Source organism: Kogia breviceps, chromosome 19 (assembly GCF_026419965.1).
Source record: "Kogia breviceps isolate mKogBre1 chromosome 19, mKogBre1 haplotype 1, whole genome shotgun sequence".
Classification (NCBI taxonomy): Eukaryota; Metazoa; Chordata; class Mammalia; order Artiodactyla; family Physeteridae; genus Kogia; species Kogia breviceps.
The window spans coordinates 42,379,991-42,397,956 of NC_081328.1; the positions used below are offsets into that span (position 1 = coordinate 42,379,991).

The 17,966-nt window shown below is 44.2% G+C and overlaps 1 protein-coding gene across 3 annotated transcripts in view; it reads left to right on the plus strand.

Annotated features, from left to right (window-relative positions):
- Positions 1-14,025, plus strand: part of ITGB3 (integrin subunit beta 3) — a 53,280-nt gene extending 39,255 nt beyond the window's left edge. The window contains exons 11-15 of one of the 3 annotated variants that reach the window (XM_059048765.2): positions 421-643; positions 1,584-1,684; positions 3,762-3,881; positions 9,503-9,669; positions 11,167-14,025. In XM_059048765.2, coding sequence (XP_058904748.1) covers positions 421-643; positions 1,584-1,684; positions 3,762-3,881; positions 9,503-9,669; positions 11,167-11,232 — 677 coding nt within the window. In that variant the 3' untranslated portion in view covers positions 11,233-14,025. Of the gene's footprint in view, positions 1-420; positions 644-1,583; positions 1,685-3,761; positions 3,882-9,502; positions 9,766-11,166 lie in introns of those variants that run through there. The other 2 variants (XM_067020676.1, XM_059048764.2) reach the window with 2 other exon arrangements.
- Positions 14,026-17,966: the final 3,941 nt, after the last annotated feature.

The following is a 17,966-nucleotide window of genomic DNA, read 5'->3' on the forward strand; positions in this document are numbered from 1 at the left end:
AATGAATGTGATATGTGCTTCCCCATCAGGGAGCTCACAATCCAGAAAGAGAAACAGATAAGCAAGCAAATGGGTTGAACATCAGGGTTGAAATAGAGGTATTTATAAGTGCTGGGAGAGCACATGGGCAGACAGTTGATTTGGCCTGGGGAGGTCAGGAAAAGTTACGGAGGGAAAGGAACATTTGGGTTGGGCTTTAAAGGGTGAGTAGGAGTTTGGTAGTGGTCACAGGATGAAAGGGCATCTAGGAAGAGGGAACAGCATGCAGAGAAGCATGAGGCTATGAGGACAGTGTAGAAGACGATTAACGGCTCAGTGTGGGGGTGAAAGTGTGGCAGTGTGAGGAGGGGTAAAGCCAGGATGCTGTCCTGGGGTGGGGCCTCACTGGCTGGTCTGCCCCCTTGGGCTGTGTGTTTTCAGGCCATGGCCAGTGCAGCTGTGGGGACTGCCTGTGTGACTCCGACTGGACCGGTTACTACTGCAACTGTACCACACGCACAGACACCTGCATGTCCAGCAATGGGCTGCTGTGCAGCGGGCGGGGCAAGTGTGAATGCGGCAGCTGCGTCTGCATCCAGCCGGGCTCCTACGGGGACACCTGTGAGAAGTGTCCCACCTGCCCTGATGCCTGCACCTTTAAGAAGTGAGTGGGCAGAGGAGTGAGTTGGAGAGAGTTGGGTGTCTGGGGGTCCCCCAGACTATGCAGGTTCTCTCTTACTCACCAAAGCTTTAGGGAGAGGAGTCTGTTACAGCAAATGACTAGCTCTCCTCTTTCCATTGAAAACTTGGGGGAAAACTGGAGGTAGAGCCAAGCGTGAAGGGGACAGAGTAGTACCAGCTGGACTGCTGTTGGAGAAACCTCTCTTTTAGGCTGGATCCTGAATCCCTGAGTTGGGAGGAAGGCTAAACCAGGTGACTCCTGGGGAGTGTTCCAGTGCTGATGTTCTGACTCTGCGCGGGTTGCGGGGCTGGGGTCAGGGAGGACACTGTGTGAAACAGGAGAAGTTCACCGCTGCAAATGTCCCTCATCTGGGCATCAGAGGAAGTCCCTGCTAGCCCAGGCCTGTGGCACTGCTGTTTCTCTTGCTACTTTAAGCAGAGCTGGATTCGTGGGCGTGCAACCTGCACATTTGTACAGAACCCCGTGCTTGGAAGGGTTCTACACTTCGTTTAATGTTCTGCTGTCACTGTTTTGAAATTCCTACTAAGATTTGAATGAGGAACCTGACATTTTCATTTTGCACCGGGCCCCCAAATGATGAGACCATTTCTGACTTTAAGGCTCCCAGAAGTGGCATAGGGTTCGCCCTCCTGTCACAGTCTTGGATGGGACATAAAGAAGTTTAATGAAGTTACCGGGGGGCCTCTGCCTGCCTGGCCTTACCTATAGGTGAGGAGGGCACTCCCACCTCAAACTCCAGACGTGACTATCTGGGACCCCAGGAATGTCTTACAGATGTTTTTGTTTGTGTTTGTGTTCTGGGGTGGAACAGTTTTCCTGGTGTATGGCAGGCAGAGCCAGACTGAAACACATTTAGGTTTGTTCCTTTCCTGCCTTCATCCCTATGTCCTCTCTCCTTTAGGGAGTGTGTGGAGTGTAAGAAGTTTAACCGAGGAGCCCTATACGAGGAGAATACCTGCAACCGTTACTGTCGTGATGAGATTGAGCCTGTGAAGGAGCTTAGTAAGTTCGGCATGTCATACAGTTTGCACTCACCCACGCTCTAAATTTTTCCGATTTAATCCCATAAGCTATCCAAGTCTCATCTGTAAAATGGAAGAGTAATCCCTACCTCAAAGGCATGTTGTGCAGGCCTGATGTACAGTAGGCACTTAAAAGCTGGCTTTCTTGAGAGTCCTCCTGCATCTTTACTAATCTGTTCAGCAGTCCCTTCCCCTTCTGCTTCCCAGAGCCCACTGGTTCAGCAAAATCCTGCAAATAACCTTTAAAGTATGTCTAATCAGGCAACCCTAACTTTGCCACCCCAAGGAAAGGAAAATAATGTACCCCATTTTACAGATGAAGAAACTGAGGCACAGAGTGAGGAAGTGGTTGCCCATGATAATCTTAGCTTAGTAGGCTAGTAATCATGTACTAAATTTATCTACCTAAGAATGTTAAGCAATGCCCAGGCATACAGCTTTGCTGGTTTAGAGGGAAACCTTCGCCCTTATGGATTTGTAGCCAAAATCATTAGCCTGAAGCCCTTTTGGCTCTCCAGAGCCCCTCCTGGAGTAACACAGATAGAAACATTATGGAGAGCAAAACTCTTGCCTGCAATTATCTGGTTTGTATTTCATCTTGACTTAAAAGGAGATGATCTTTGCTGCTGTCACATACCTGAAGTGGTTATCTGGGCCAGCTAGGCATTGGGTGGTGCCAGGAGATGGCAGTCTCTCTGGAGATGGTGGTCTCCCATGAAGGCAGGAAACACATTTTCAGTGAGAGCCACAGTAAACACAGCTTAGTCAGCCAGCTTCTGGGTGGGGTGTTATGGGAAAGAGTTAAATCTCTGGACCCTTTGGCTAATATCAAAAGTGGGGCTGGAGTGAGGGTAGTGATTTGGGGATTGAGTTTGAAGACAGTTTTTCCTCTGGAGGAGACCAGGCTTCCTATGATTAGCTTAGATGGAACAGGCTGCTGAGATAGGAGATAGTTTTATCATCTAGACCAGATGGGTATTCCAAGTTAGTCGATAAGTACCCCAGCCCCCCACCATGATAACCATAAAAATAAATGCTTCTTTGTTTGGAATTTTATAACTCATACAAATTATAAAAGTATCTTTTCATGCACATTATCTTATTCTTTTCCCAACAACCTAGTAAAGTAGAACTTAGTACTATTGTTCTCTTCATTTTGAGGATAAGGAAATTGAATCTCAAGAAAGTTAAGTCACTTGCCCAAGCAAATTAGTGGTGAGTTAAGATCAGAACTAAACCCTGAAATCCTTACTCTTTCCACTGTCCTATAATACTACTGGTTTACTGAAGGCGTATTGAGTTAAGGTCCATAGGATGTGCTTTGAGACTCATGTCCTAGTCCTACTTCATCACTTATTTGCTGTGTGACCTTGGTACATTTGCTTAATCTTGTAGGGCATAGTGCAGCTGGTGGAGGGTAACCCATAGTTTCACAGTCAGAATGACAGGTTTTAGAATTGGAAGGGATGAGGCCAACAAAACGTGATGGGAGTCAGAGAAGAGGAGATGTCTCTGGAGAGGAGCGCTGGATTGGAAGCAGAAATAGAAGAAATATAAGGGCTGAGTAAACAAACTATTGAGAATCATTGAGCAAGCAGAGAAAGGAAAGAGGGGGGAAGGGAATGCCCACTGTGTGTTAGGTAGTTTACTTCATGCTGTTTGATTCTCAACCATCCCTGTGAGTGAGGGTATCTTTTCTTCGATTAGAAGAAGAGAGAGATTCGATGAGGTCAAGTAACTTAGCCAAGATCACATAGCTGGTAGGTGATAGAGCCAGGTTTTGAATCAGATTATGTAATACTTTTATGTCATGTCCCTTCCAGAGGAAAGAATAAGAACCGAAAAGGGCCCGTGAGGGACAAAGTACATCAGCGAGGGTCATCTAGAGGCGATTGCCAGGCACCACAGCCCTCTCAGATCTAGGCATATTGCCTAATGTCAGGCATACGGTTTCCTGTCACGTGCTTTCCCAGACGTCCCATGACTGGCTTCGGAGGTGGCTCCATCTTTCCGGAACTGACTTGTTTTTCATCCTCCCATCTTTCCCCCTCCCCCAGAGGACACTGGAAAGGATGCTGTGAATTGTACCTACAAGAGTGAGGAGGACTGTGTCGTCAGATTCCAGTACTATGAAGACTCCAGTGGAAAGTCCATCCTGTATGTGGTAGAAGAGCCCGGTGAGTGAACCCTGAGGGTCCCAACCCTGCCCCGCAGGGAGAGGGAGACCAATATTAGGCAGTTATTTCCACCCATCACTCCTCTTAAACAGAGCAGCCAGGTTAAACCTGACCTTACAAGTGATAAGTCAGGGCCTGTTATCTGGGTGTGGCGGTATATAAATACAAATATTAGCAAGAAATTACTTGCTAATTTAGGAGATAGAAAATAAGAAGTTGGGTAAGGAGAGGAAGAAGGGAGGTATGGAGCTCATCAAGGAACAGAGTATATATAGCATGGCGTTTTTTGAGGTGATAATGTTAAGAAGTAAGGAATTTCAATTCTAGCACTTTCCAGCACAAAGCATCTGCTCTTCTAAAAGTTAAATGGTTGCCAAGAGCAACCTGCTTGCCGCTTCAGAGGAAGGCCTGAGGTTTGAGGGCAAGCTGCCCTTGCCAGCTTCACCACAAGATGTGGTTAAGGGTTTGAGGCACCGGCCCAAGGCTTCCTTGAACGCTGAAAAGTTACCTCTTGTTCTCAAGACCCTCTGGAAGCAGGGGAGCTCATCCCGTCATACACAGACCACAGATTTGTCACCATCCAGCATGGTAGATTTGCTTGCTTCCCCGTGTTTCCTTCATCTCCTTTCTTTCCCTTAAACAACAGACTAAGTAATGAATCATTTGACAATATTTTTGAATCCTTATTATATATCAGGCAGTGGGCTAGGTGCTGGGGATACAGCAGTCAATAAGGCAGATGTGGTACTCACAGACCATGGGGGAGAGAGGCATGTAAATCGGTAATGACACTGCAGAGGGATAAAGGCTACAGTATGGAGGGAGTTGGGGATGGGAGGGGTGGACAAGAACTTTCGGGAGTGAAGGCACAATTTCTGAAGGCAGAGGGTAAATCAGTTGGTCGCTGGACATTCTTTATAGCCGTAGGAATTTCTTCAAATCATCCTTTAGACCAGGGGCCAGCAAACTTTTTCCGTAAAGGGCCAGATATTAAATATTTTAGGCTTTGTGGGCCAGATGGTCTCTGCTGTGACTACTCAACTCTGACACAGTAGCAGGAAAGCAGCATAGACTATATGCAAATGAAGGGGTCAGGAAAGCAGCCATAGACTATATGCAAATGAAGGGGTCAGGAAAGCAGCCATAGACTATATGCAAATGAAGGGGTCAGGAAAGCAGCCATAGACTATATGCAAATGAAGGGGTCTGGCTGCGTTTACAAATATAGGTGGCCAGCTGCATCTGGCTTACTGGCCCATCGTTTGCTGGCCCCTGCTTTAGGGCAGTGGTTCTCAAACTTTTGTATGTTCCCTTGTTAAAAAATCCATATATACACTACCAAACGTAGGGTGGATAGCCAGAGGGAAGCAGCCGCATAGCACACGGAGATCAGCTAGGTGGTTTGCGACCACCTAGAGGGGTGGGATAGGGAGGGTGGGAGGGAGGGAGACACAAGAGGGAAGAGATACGGGAACATATGTATATGTGTAACTGATTCACTTTGTTGTAAAGCAGAAACTAGCACACCATTGTAAAGCAATTATACTCCAATAAAGATGTTAAAAAAAAATAAGTACTTTCCTTCTGAGGCATTATTGCTTTATGGACTTTATTTTGTTTATCCTTAGAGTATATTGTTGCATTACACAAGTGCAGATATGATACCTAACTTCTAATGATTTATCCAAAATCATACAAGAAAAAGCAGGACCAATGGAAATGTAATCAGAACCTCTTGAAAATGCAGTTACTGTAGATGCACATAAATAAATAAACTATAATCAAAAGTTAAAAAAAAAAAAATCCAGAGTCCTGAGCCCTGTCTTACTTCCACAAGCCTATGCCTCTGTGTTCTTTGTTAATGCTCCTGGTAATTGTGATATATTCCCCAATGTTTGAATGCCTCTGCTTTAGATATATCACGTCCCCTGATGAGCTGTCTCAGACCTGCTCCAGCCTCCATTCCGATGACTAGATTTGGTGACCTGTTTGATTCTCACAGCAGCTGTGCTTCCCTTTAGATGGGCCTTCATCACACTATTAAATTGCTTCTTTAATCACCTGTCTCCCTCAGCTGATCATGAGTTCCATGAACACAGGAATGGTGTCTGTCTTATCTACTGTTATATCCCCATACTTGGCTCAGTCATTTACAGAGAAGATACTTAATACACAGTTTTTTTTTTTTTTTTTTTTTTTTTTTTTTTTTTTTGCGGTATGCGGGCCTCTCACTGTTGTGGCCTCTCCCGTTGCGGAGCACAGGCTCCGGACGCACAGGCTCAGCGGCCATGGCTCACGGGCTTAGTTGCTCCGCGGCATGTGGGATCTTCCCGGACCAGGGCACGAACCCGTGTCTCCTGCATCGGCAGGCGGATTCTCAACCACTGCGCCACCAGGGAAGCCCAATACACAGTTTTTGAATGAATTAATAGGACTGATTATTCCTAGGAGACAGACAGACTTATATGCATCTTAATAACTGTTGGGAGAATTTTAGCTGCTTAAAGAAGGGAGGGTTTGAAGGTGGGAAGAGAGCTACATCTATGTCACCCAGGGTGTTGCTGTCCCCGTGGGTAGAGGAAAGCACGGGGTCCCCATTTGTGATATTGTTCAGCAGCCTTTCCAGAACTCTCATCCTTTATAAGGGAGAAGGAAGGTAAGGAAAGGGCATCACCTTACTTTTCTTTTGTGACTCAGGGAAGGCTGGCGTGGGGAAGTGGAGAGGAAAGAGTCTGGGTATATCTCTCTGGGGCAGCAGATGTAGGTCAGTTTGCAGGCCATGACTTCCTCACACTTTCCCATCCACCTGTGTTAACACATTAAATGGATTTTTCCACACCCTCCCGATCTGGACCACTGTTCCTTCTCATTACAGAAGGGCAGTTTGTTCTTGCTTTGGGGTTTAACATTACTTCATCTCTTTGTTATAACAATCCGTCTGGTGCTCCTGCTGTATCACTTACCAAAATCATTTGACCTGGTATTCTGAGACTGGAATCTACTGCCTGGAGTTGTGGGGAATGGAGACGATGATAGCCAGGATGGTAACACATAACTAGTTAACAGAGTGGAGGGTAACTTTTGAGGCTTACTGCCAGTAGACCCCTTCCTCCACATTAGGAGGTGGGACCCTAGACCTGCGTTTCCTACCTCGTCGTCCTGGAATTCCAAGTTCTGCCTCTCCTCTCACCCCAACCTCCAATCCTTTTCAGGGTCTCTGGCTTTTAGAGGAAGGTAGCGTCTGGGGCCCTGAGTGTAGGAGGAGATTATTCTCATTCTCCTCCCTAACTCATGACCTTGCCGATGTCCTTTTTGAGGGGCTGAGCCACTGCAGGGCAGTGAAGAGGGCACCACCAGAGTTTGGCATTAGCCAAGTGGAGTTCAGCCCTCAGGGTCTGAGCTCCCCTGAGCTGAGCCCTCATCACTTCCAGATAATGTTGCCTGATAAAATACAATATGTCCCATGCAATATGTGGTACCTACTTAAAAAGTTATTTGTTGTTTATCTGAAGTTCACGTTTAACTGGACTTCCTGTACTTCTGTTTGTCAAGTCTGCTAACCCTACCCTGTCTTCCCTGACCCTGGGTCATCACCCGCCATGGGTCATCATCACTGTGGCTCGGAGGGCTCTCCAGAGACCACCTGATCTTGTGTCTGCTCCAGGAAGCCTGCCGTCCACCCCTTTCAGGACAGACGGTTAAGAGATTTAACTTTTCCCCTGAAGATCTGGCATTCTACCTGTCCTGCCTGTACTGACATGTAAAATGGAAGAGATTCCACTTTGAGGTTTGAGGGTCAGCCCTACCTCAATCTTCCAGAGAATGTGTAACTGCTTTTCCCAGAAGAACGGGGGCCCTTCAATCCTAGGACCTCGGACACTGGAACCTCACAGCCTCTCTCCAGACATTTCTTTAATTATAGACAGGTTGTAATTTGGTGGGATGGGAAATAGCCAGCTTGGATTCTGGTGGTGGCTGTTTTTGGGTAGTGTGTGGTGAGCATAGTGTATATGTTTAGAGAAGAAGGTGGGAGACAGTGTGGAAGGTAGGGGTGACTCCTGTCCAGGCCCATCAGTACTCACACATACGGACACCTAATTACATAACACCTGAGAAGTTACCGGAGCGAGATCACTCATCAGACGTCTGTGGTTGATGGGAAGCAGAGCTGTTCAGAGCATACTCATCTTGGCCCTCGGAGGGGTGACGTACCTCTGTTTATGTTGGTTGTTGACTGGGATTGAACAGGAAGTCGGTTCTCAATAGGGTTAGGATTTTGGATGACTAAGTATTTTGGGAAGAAACCCAAAATGTCTTGGCTGGCAGACCTCCTAGTCTCAGAGTATGCTAAAATGGTCATTGGTTTCCAGCCCTCGGGGATGTTAAATATCTGAACTAGGGCAACTAACTCAAATGCCTACAGGAGCTGGGTAAGTAAATTAGGGAAAACAGCCACATGTAACAGGGACACCAGTAATAATGGTAGCTGATATTTATTGAGCACTGACTCTGCCAGGCACTGTTCTGAGTTCTTTCAATATATTTAACTTAATTGTTCCTCATAATAAATTTTTGAAGTCAGGGCTATTATTGTTAGAGATGGAGAAATGGGAAACAGAGACCAGAAAGGTTAAATAATTTATCAAAAGTCACATAGCAGAGTAAGTGGAAAGCCAGGATTCACACCCAGGCAGTCTGGCTCCAAAGCCCACAGTGGCACAGACTCAGTGACAAGTCACACTTTGCCTCTGTTTAGTGGAGAAAAGAGAGAGTAGCGAGGAGTCTGGCAAACTAAAAAATGTGTCCCATCTAAAAGGGGCAGCTGCTCCTCAGCCCTAGCCATTTACAACCCTATAAAAATATAGGTTCAGTGTTTCTAGGTCTTTTGACTTTTACTTTTAAAGAGAAGAAGAGGAATCTGAAATTCTAAGGGGAGAATCTCCTGATTATTCAATGTTGCCCACAAAATCAAATTTTTAATCAACAATTGTGTGGGTCTTCCCTGGTGGTGCAGTGGTTAAGAATCCACCTGCCAATGCAGGGGACACGGGTTCGAGACCTGGTCCGGGAAGATCCCACATGCCGCGGAGCAACTAAGTCCGTGCGCCACAACTACTGAAGCCCGCGCGCCTACAGCCCGTGCTCCACAACAAGAGAAGCCGCCAAAGTGAGAAGCCCGCGCGCCGCAACGAAGAGTAGCCCCCGCTCGCCGCAACTGGAGAAAGCCCGCGCACAGCAACGAAGACCCCACGCAGCCAAAAATAAATAAATTTATTTTTAAAAAATTAAAAAACCAAAACCAATTGTGTGAACTCACACAGAGTAGGCTAGATTCCACCTGTGGGTGACCAACTAACAACCTCTCATTTAAAACAATCAAGACAGATTATTGCTGCTCTAAAGCTTGTACCCCCTCTCCTTTAAAAAATTAATTGGCTTATTTTATAAGTCCTGTTCCCTTTAGATAACTTTGTGTAGTGTGAGTTGGTCAGAAAAACCCCGAACGAACTTTTTAGCCAACCCAACACTTTATTACTTTGTCAAGAAGATCTTACTTATAGGCAATTCGAATGATTCCTGTTCCATTGCCAACCACCCTGCTCTGTGCTCTCTCCTGACAGAGTGTCCCAAGGGCCCTGACATCCTGGTGGTCCTGCTTTCAGTGATGGGGGCCATTCTGCTCATCGGCCTTGCTACCCTGCTCATCTGGAAGCTCCTCATCACCATCCATGACCGGAAGGAGTTTGCTAAATTTGAGGAAGAGAGAGCCAGAGCCAAATGGGACACAGTAAGAGGCTGGGCTGAGCTGGGCATTTTCTTAAGTCGCTGGTTCAGGAGTCCCAAGAGGAAGCAGCAGATGCTTATTTAGGGTGGCCCGCTTCAGCCAGCACCATAGTTTCCCGGTTAGCCTCGGTTCTGGAAATTGAGAGATGGTCTAAGTGTCCTGTTGTCCTTATGCTTCTTGGAAACGACCTGATTCTCTCTCTGCCGCATCAGTGAGTACCAACTGAGCATAGATAGGGCTCAGCTCTGCTCTGGACACTGCGAAGTGATGAAAAGGAAACTTATTCTCTGAGTGAGGGAGACAGGACAAACTTGAGACTCCTACACTGAGGACATATAGTAATACATTATATACTGATGACAGCATTAAACACAAACCGAGACAGATCATAATAACTAACATTTACTGAGGATTTACCATGTACCAGGAGCTGTTCTAAATGCTTTTTATGTATTAATTTATTTCATCTCTATAACAGCCCTATGTGGTAGGTAACATTATTATTCCCATTTTATAGACCAGGAAACTGAGTATAGAGAAGTTAAGCAGCTTTCCTGATTGTGGGAGGGAATTAGGTTATGATAGGAATTATTTTGGGTCAGCCTCTTAAAAGTAGGCTCCCTGAAGTTTATCCTGATTGAATCCAATCAAACAAGCATTTATTGAGAACCTTCTATATACTTAAGTTTACTCTATTCTCCTTTGGCTCATGTTCCACATTTTAACTTTTTTCTGGACCTTACAAATGACCAACTCCCTGAATATCTGAGGTTAGGCTGAAAGTTTGTTCCCATCTGATGGTGACCTCAGGCCACTGTACTCAGGGGTCCCAAGAAACTGAGATGTTTCTGTTTGGATGATGTAGAAATCCTGACTCTCTGAGGCACATGAGAATGTGCTCTGTTTCTTGAGGCTACCACTAAGGACTAGTAGACCTAATGGGATTTGTCACTTTTTGTTAGAAAATAATTTGGGAAACCAAATTATTGTGAGGGCCTTTTTCCTGATAACATGACAGTTTGTGGGTAGTGCTTGAGGGATGAGATGAAAACAGATTAAGAATTATTTGAGCAAATGTGGTCCTGTATGTTCCAACCACCACCTGCTACATTTCTCTTCTCTGCCCACACTCCCACAATCACAGTCACAACAAAGAAAAATAGGGAGAAGGGCAAAAGAGAGAGTTCATAGGGAGGGAGGAAATAGGAAATATTGGCTGAAAGCTATCTTGAAGTGTTTTGGGATCACCAAAAGTGATGGGCTGAATTTAACCCCTTAGGCATGGTGGCAGGAGAGCATTCCACTTTATCGCTCCTCTTATTTCCTATCCATTCCCTCCTTAAGAGCAAATGTGTGAGTACTGTGAACATCAAGCTGTCCATCGATGGTGTATCCCAGAGAAGAGTGTCTTGGGTCAACATCTCAGATGACATGTCAACCCTGAGGGTTAGGGAAGAATTGAGGAATTTGCTGTAAGACACTTTTCTGTTCTCTCCGCAGGCCAACAACCCACTGTATAAAGAGGCCACGTCCACCTTCACCAACATCACCTATCGGGGCACTTAAGGACAAGCAGTCTTCCTCAGATCACTACCAGACTGTCCCAGGATTGTGGGTGTCTCTGCTGTCGTGTTTACAGGGGCAATACCTGTGGGGCGGAATTGGGGGCTTGGAGTGGGGTGGGTTGGAAGGATGCGGGTCTCTGTGCGTGTGAGTGTGCTGTGTGTGGGAGAGTGTGTAACTTAAAACTTGTGACGTGTCCCAGATAAGCAGAGCTCCTCAGCCTTTGTCCTCAGAATGCCTCCTTCAGGGAGTCTTCCTGCTTAACCTGAGGGCGACCTACGTAGCTGAGCAGGTATTCTTCATTACCTCAGTGGGAAGCCAGCTTTCCTTCTCAGGCCATTCTCTTAAAGAGGAGAGCAGGGCCAAGGCCTCTCATTTCAGAGAAAGGGACCTTGGTTTACCCTGTGTTTATGGTTCTTGGGCCTGACTCTCAGCAGCTCTGGTAGGAACTGCCAGGCTTGGCAGCCTTGCTATGTCATCCATGCCCCTAGCTCCTCTCCCTTCCCTCAGGCAGAAGGAGAGATCCGGGGAGAGCTGCACCATCAGAGCTGCCTGTCTTTGCCGTCCCCTCAATCCAGCATGGTTCTCTCCTAAAGGAAGTCCTTGCTACCTATTCTTCGGTCTGTTGGGAGTGAGGATGGCAGGGTCACCCAAGGGTCATGCATGGCCTGGGGTTAAGGTGCCCGAGTTCCCCAGTTCATAATCATGACCCTTCAGATTTGCCTCATTGACAGCTCTACCCTAGTGATTCGTGTAGAAAAAGTGTGTCACCCTTAGACCAGCAACACCTCTTTACCTCCTATTCCACCCTCTCACTACTATAGACATTTGCTACATCCTGGGACTTTCTCTCATGACCAGAAGCTTTTCCTTCCAGGGAGAGTGCTATGGTTAGAGCCAGAGGTCTAGCCTCACCCCTCAGACCTTCTGTCTCGTGTCCAAGGCACCTCCACACACCCAACCCTGTGCTTCTGTGTGCTACATCCACCCATGGGGCTGATTGCATTTATCTACCTCTTGGGTGTCTTGTGAAGGAGTCATTCCCATGGGTCTTTGAGTCTGCTGGGCATAAGTGCCAGGGTAGAATGATGGGCCAGTCGTATCAGCGTGTGTGGCCCATTCTCCTGTGGGCCGGGAAACCTCATTTTAACTCAGTCTTTAATCTGAGAGGCCACAAGTGCAATTTTGTTGTATTTTTCTCATTGGGGCACCTGAAACCATGATGAGGCTTGTTTAATCTAAAGGAGCATAGATATAAACACATTTGCATTATATTTGTAATTTTATTTGATGATGAAGAAGAAAAGGGTGAAAAGCCACACAGACTTGGGCTGGATGCAGACACTCCCACCTGGCATCGTTCACAGCAAGTTGCTGCCCAGTTGCTGGGTCTGTAAGGGCTCTCTCATCCCTGAAGCCTGCGGGGATGGACACGTGGACATGTTGGACCTTTCCCAAGCAGGAGGAGGTAAATGGGCTGGTCTTTTTTTCTAGCAAAAGCAGAAAAACTCCATTGGTGTTTACATTCGTTCAACGTTAACCACCACTATCACTCCCCAAGAAAAAGGGAAGGGCCTAAAACCAGTGGTCTGATGGTCAGAAAATCTAAGTCCTGGCCTCAGTGTTGCAGCTAAGGAACTTTAACCTTAATTAAGGCAAGTTACTTTCTTTTCCTTGGGGCTCAGTTTTCTAGTTTGAAAAATGATGGGTTTGGACCAGCCAGTCTAGGCGGTCTCTTTCAGTATCAACAGTCTGTGATGCTGGGACTTACTGTGACATCAAACATGCAGTCAGGATTCTGTGGGATGTTGATACTGTTTGTTTTTTCAGTTGGGAGACCTGGCTCTGGCAAGAGCAGATGTCATCCCATATCACTTTTCTCAATGAAAAAGCTTCATTCTATAGTCTCACAGAACCCCTTTTCCAACTTTTGTTGGTAGTTACATCTTCTGATGTAGCACTTAAGCTCCACTTATTATTTCTTTGTTCACTTTGCACATGGTTTCATCCACGAATCGGGGAAGAGGACTCCGTAAGAACTAGCTGAAATGTGTCTTCTGTATCCATGTGTTAACATTGAGAATAAGCCTTGGGATTAGGCACAGGACAGATGACTGAGCGCTGCCTCACTCATGGATTACACCTTCCCGTTGAGGATGGTAATGTTGTAGAGGGATAAATGGGGAGGGGTGATCATGAATCCAAGAAGTTTAGAATCTAACTATAACCTTTGGCTACTGAGAAAAGACTCCACTGGAGTAACAGTTGGTCACTTTCTATAGATAAAATGGTTTATATGAAGAAACTGTATCAAAGGAGGAGGAACATGTATTCAAAGGATGAAAAAAACAGTAAGAATCTTGTCTGAGCTTCTGGAATGAGGCTCATAGTCTTTGAAGATCAGTACTGTTTGTATGTGGGGAGAAGCTGTAGCTGTGTTCCCGAGACAGCAAACAGCAGTCAGTTTTGGCATTGTGTAGGGTGATCATCAAAATAGTATTTTAGCCTCAGACAAAACAGCCCAAAGAAGTTATTTGTGCCTAGCTCTTTTGGAGATATTTTTACGTTCAATCTCAGGGTCTGTGGACAATAATGGGAAATTTTGAACATTCCTGACAAGTTGTCACATAAGAAGTCAGTTCTTTACCTCTCAGATATTCCTAGGCCATCCATGATTTCAAGATACTTCTCTTTGTTAAATATTCCTGGTTGAAATTACCTATGTGACTTCCTGACTTCCTAACCACCTCTGTTTGAGTTGTGCAACGGTCAATTAAATGTGCTTTCCAAAAAGAATTGGCTTAAGGCTGCCCAGTGCTTCCTGTGTTGTTATTTCTGTTTCCTTTGGGTGAATAAGAGTGTCATTGCTTCACAAATGATTATTTTAGAACAAGCGTGCTTCCAAATGTAACAGAATGATGAAGATTCCGGGAACTGAAGTTAGTTTTGGAACCTAGAGCTTTTCTTTAGACTTTAGTAACAAAATGAGTACATTTTTACTGTTATGAGAGTCAGAGGGGGTTTTTTTTTGTTTTTGTTTTTTAATTGGAGATTTTTTAGGAACTTGTATAATCTCAACAGAACAGACTGTCAATTTAGTCTAGGTTTTGTTTGCAGGAAGCATAAATTAGTAAAATAAAGGCTTAATGGCAAATTACTTACAGGACCATTTAAATGCCCAACTTTTATTTAAGGCAGTGGGTTTCAAAGTGTCAGCCCTAGGACCAGATGATCTAAGTTCCCCTGGAGATTTTTTTGCATGCTCAAGTTTGAGAACCACTGATTTAAGGAATCACATACCTATCCTTTCTGGCTTAGAAAGAAGTTTACAATAAGTCAGCTCAGTTACTAAAAGATTAATAACATACCTTGGCTGATAGATTAAGAAAACCAAATACCTACCCACACAAAATGAAAGTCTACTTTCAATCCATTTTCCAAGTTAAGTAATCACAGGCTTGTTGGGTTCACTCACAGCCACAAATTCCCATGAAAAACTATAAGAAGTAATAGATCAGAATCACAGGGGAAAAAAAACCGCTAACAGGGTACTTGGCTGGCATAGAAGAAAACCTTTTGTGTGTACCAAGATGAAGCAAGAAAATACTCTTACTGCATTAATTCACAGGAGATAGGATCAAAATCTTAATTATTAACAGTATCATCCAATAGGATGCCAGAATAAGACTTGAGAATTTGTAACTTTACTTTTTGCTATTTAAAATTTATTAAGCACTGACAGTGTGGCATTGAAGTACTTTATAGAACATTTATTATCTTTGCCTTTGAGTCTTACATTCCTTACGTAATGTACATTTTTAAAAACACAGTACAGTACATGACATCATAAAAAGATTATGTGAACCTAGACTGAGTCCTTATATAGTAAAATTTTGTAAGATTCAGTGTTTTATTTACGTCATGGTAACTGGTGGCTAAATGTCTGGATGAAAATGGAGGACTTTATGTGAAAATGAAATGGAAAGCAATATATCAAGTATACGTGTAATCCTTTAACTCTTGACCTCTGTAGTTTGAATTCTATTATAATAGACATCTAATGACCACTGGGACCAATTATAAGCAGATTCTCTTGGAATTACAATGCCCTCATTTTTCACAGTGATGTAAGGAAACAATAATATATGCTTTGCAAATAAGCTATTTAATACTTGTTGAAAATAATTTCTATTTGGTTTTGTAATATATTCTGGAAATACATTTTCCTAATTTGTTTTAGTTTGATTAAAGCACACAAGGAGGCAGTTTTAAACCTTTTGATCGGGGTTAACCATACTGTTAAATAAAATTTTAAAAATCCACTTACTGTAGGTATCCAAGAATGGATTCTGTGTGAAAGAAAAATTATAGATCAGGAACATGACTGTGTTCCTTGCAGCCGCTAATGTCATAGTGATGTCTCTCCAACCTCTTGCATAGAGGAAATATTTTTCATTAGCTGTGTATTTTCTGACAGTACACCAAAGAATGCACACGGAATGTAAGTATCGAGAAAGCAAAATTTAGGAAATTTAAGAGACTTTAGGCAAAACCTCCATTGTAGATTATTCTTTAACAGCGTCCCTGAAAATATCTTTGAAAGGAAAAAGTTTCACAATTCATTGTGTTTTACCTACTATATTAGTTTTTTTGTGACTCAAGCACAATAGGCATGATTCTTTGGAGAGGTCCGAGTGATGCCTGTATAAATACCATGTGAAGGCTGATGGAAATATTTTGTTAAGAAAAAGGAAAAATGTTAATGGACGTATGCCAGACTTGACTTTTCCTTACCCTTATAATCACCCACTGTGACAGAGATTGCTAATTGTGCTCCAGTATCTGTTCTCACCTTCTCACATAGTATTAGAACTCCTAATTTTTAGCTGGACACATGGCTGCTCAGAATAAATACTGTTTCCTAGCCTCTCTTGAAGCTAGGTGTGTGATGGCCGTCTGTTGACAGATGTTAATGAAAGAGGTGCACACAACTTCCAGTAAGTGCCACTTAAGGGAGGGAGCATGACTTTCTTCTCCCCTTCCTTCTTCCTGCAGGCTGGAATGTAGAGATGATGGCTAGACTGTAAGCAGACATCATGGATCAAGATGTGACCTAGGGGATTACTGCCGTCTAACAAATTTCCACACAATTTTAGCAGCTTAAAACAACAAACACTATCTTGCAGTTTCTGTGTTCAGGAATTCAAGAATGGCTTAGCTGGGTGGTTCTGTCTCAGAGTCTCTCGAGAGGTTGTAGTCAAGCTGTTGGCCAGAGCTACAGTCAATGGAAGGCTCAAAGGGGCTGGAGGATCCTCTCCCAGGATGGTTTATTCACATGGCTGTTGGCAGGAGGCATCAGTTCCATGCTGGCTATTGACAATAGGACATTTCCATAGGACTGCTTGAGTGTTCACGTGGCATGTCATCTGGCTTTTCCACAAGTGAGTAATCCAAGAGAGGGCAAGGAGAAAGCTGCAATGTCTTTTATTACTTAGTTTTTTTACGTGTCACATCATCACTTCTGCCGTACTCTTTATTATAAATAGCTCACTAAATCTAGTCCACATTCAAGGGGAGGGAACTAGATGCCACTTCTTGAAAAGAAGAACTTTGTGGTAGACAAAATCATTGCCTGTGACCACTCCCACCCCTGGCCAAAAATATCCATATCTTAATCCCCAGAACCAGTGAATATGCTACCTTACATGGAATAAAGAACTTTGCTGATGTAATTAAGTATCTTGAGATAGGGAAATTATCATGGATTACCTGGGTAGGATTAATTTAATCACAAGAGTCCTTATAAGAGGAAGGCAAGAGGATCAGAATGAGAGTAGTAAATGTAATGATGGAAGCAGGTCAGAGTGATATGGCCATGTGTCAAGGAATGAACACAGCCTTTAGATGCTGGCAAAGGTAAGAATGGATTTTCCTCTAGACCCTCCAGAAGGAATGCAGCCTTTGATTTTAGCTGTGTAAGACCCATTTAGGACTTCTGACCTTCATAAATGTAAGGTTAAAAAATTGCTGTTTTTTACCACAAACCATGATGTTTGTGGTAATTTGCTACAGTAACAATGGAAAACTAATACAAGCATCAAAGTATTTGTGGACATATTTTAAAATCATCACAGTCCACCCTCTGGTCACAAATTATTATTTTTTAAAAATATTTATTTATTTATTTATTTTGGCTGTGCCGGGACTTAGCTGCAGCAGCATGCAGACTTCTTAGTTGTTCATGTGGACTTCTTAGTTGTGGCATGTGGACTCAGTTGTGGCATGTGGTCTCTTAGTTGTGGCATGCATGCGGGCTCTAGTTCCCCTACCAGGGATCAAACCCGGGCCCCCTGCATTGGGAGCGTGGAGTCTTACGCACTGGACCACCAGGAAAGTCCCATGGTCACAAATTTATAGTCCTCCCACATGCAAAATAAACTCACCCCTCCCAAGCCCCCCAAGTCTTACCCTATGACAGCATTGTTGGAGGAGGTAATCAAGAAGATGAGACTGCTGGATGACCCACAAACTGAACCTGGCCAACTGGAGCTTCCTCACTTCCTCGCTTGTCTTTGGAATGTGCATTTTGCCTACTGTTTCCACAGTGGGAACTTTTTCAAGGACATATCCTTGAGACAGTAAGGTGTTGTTGAGACTGTCCGGATGTTATATATGACTGAACCTAGTTAAAGCCTCTATATAAACTTAAAATTTAAAAAAAAAAATTTATTGAAGTA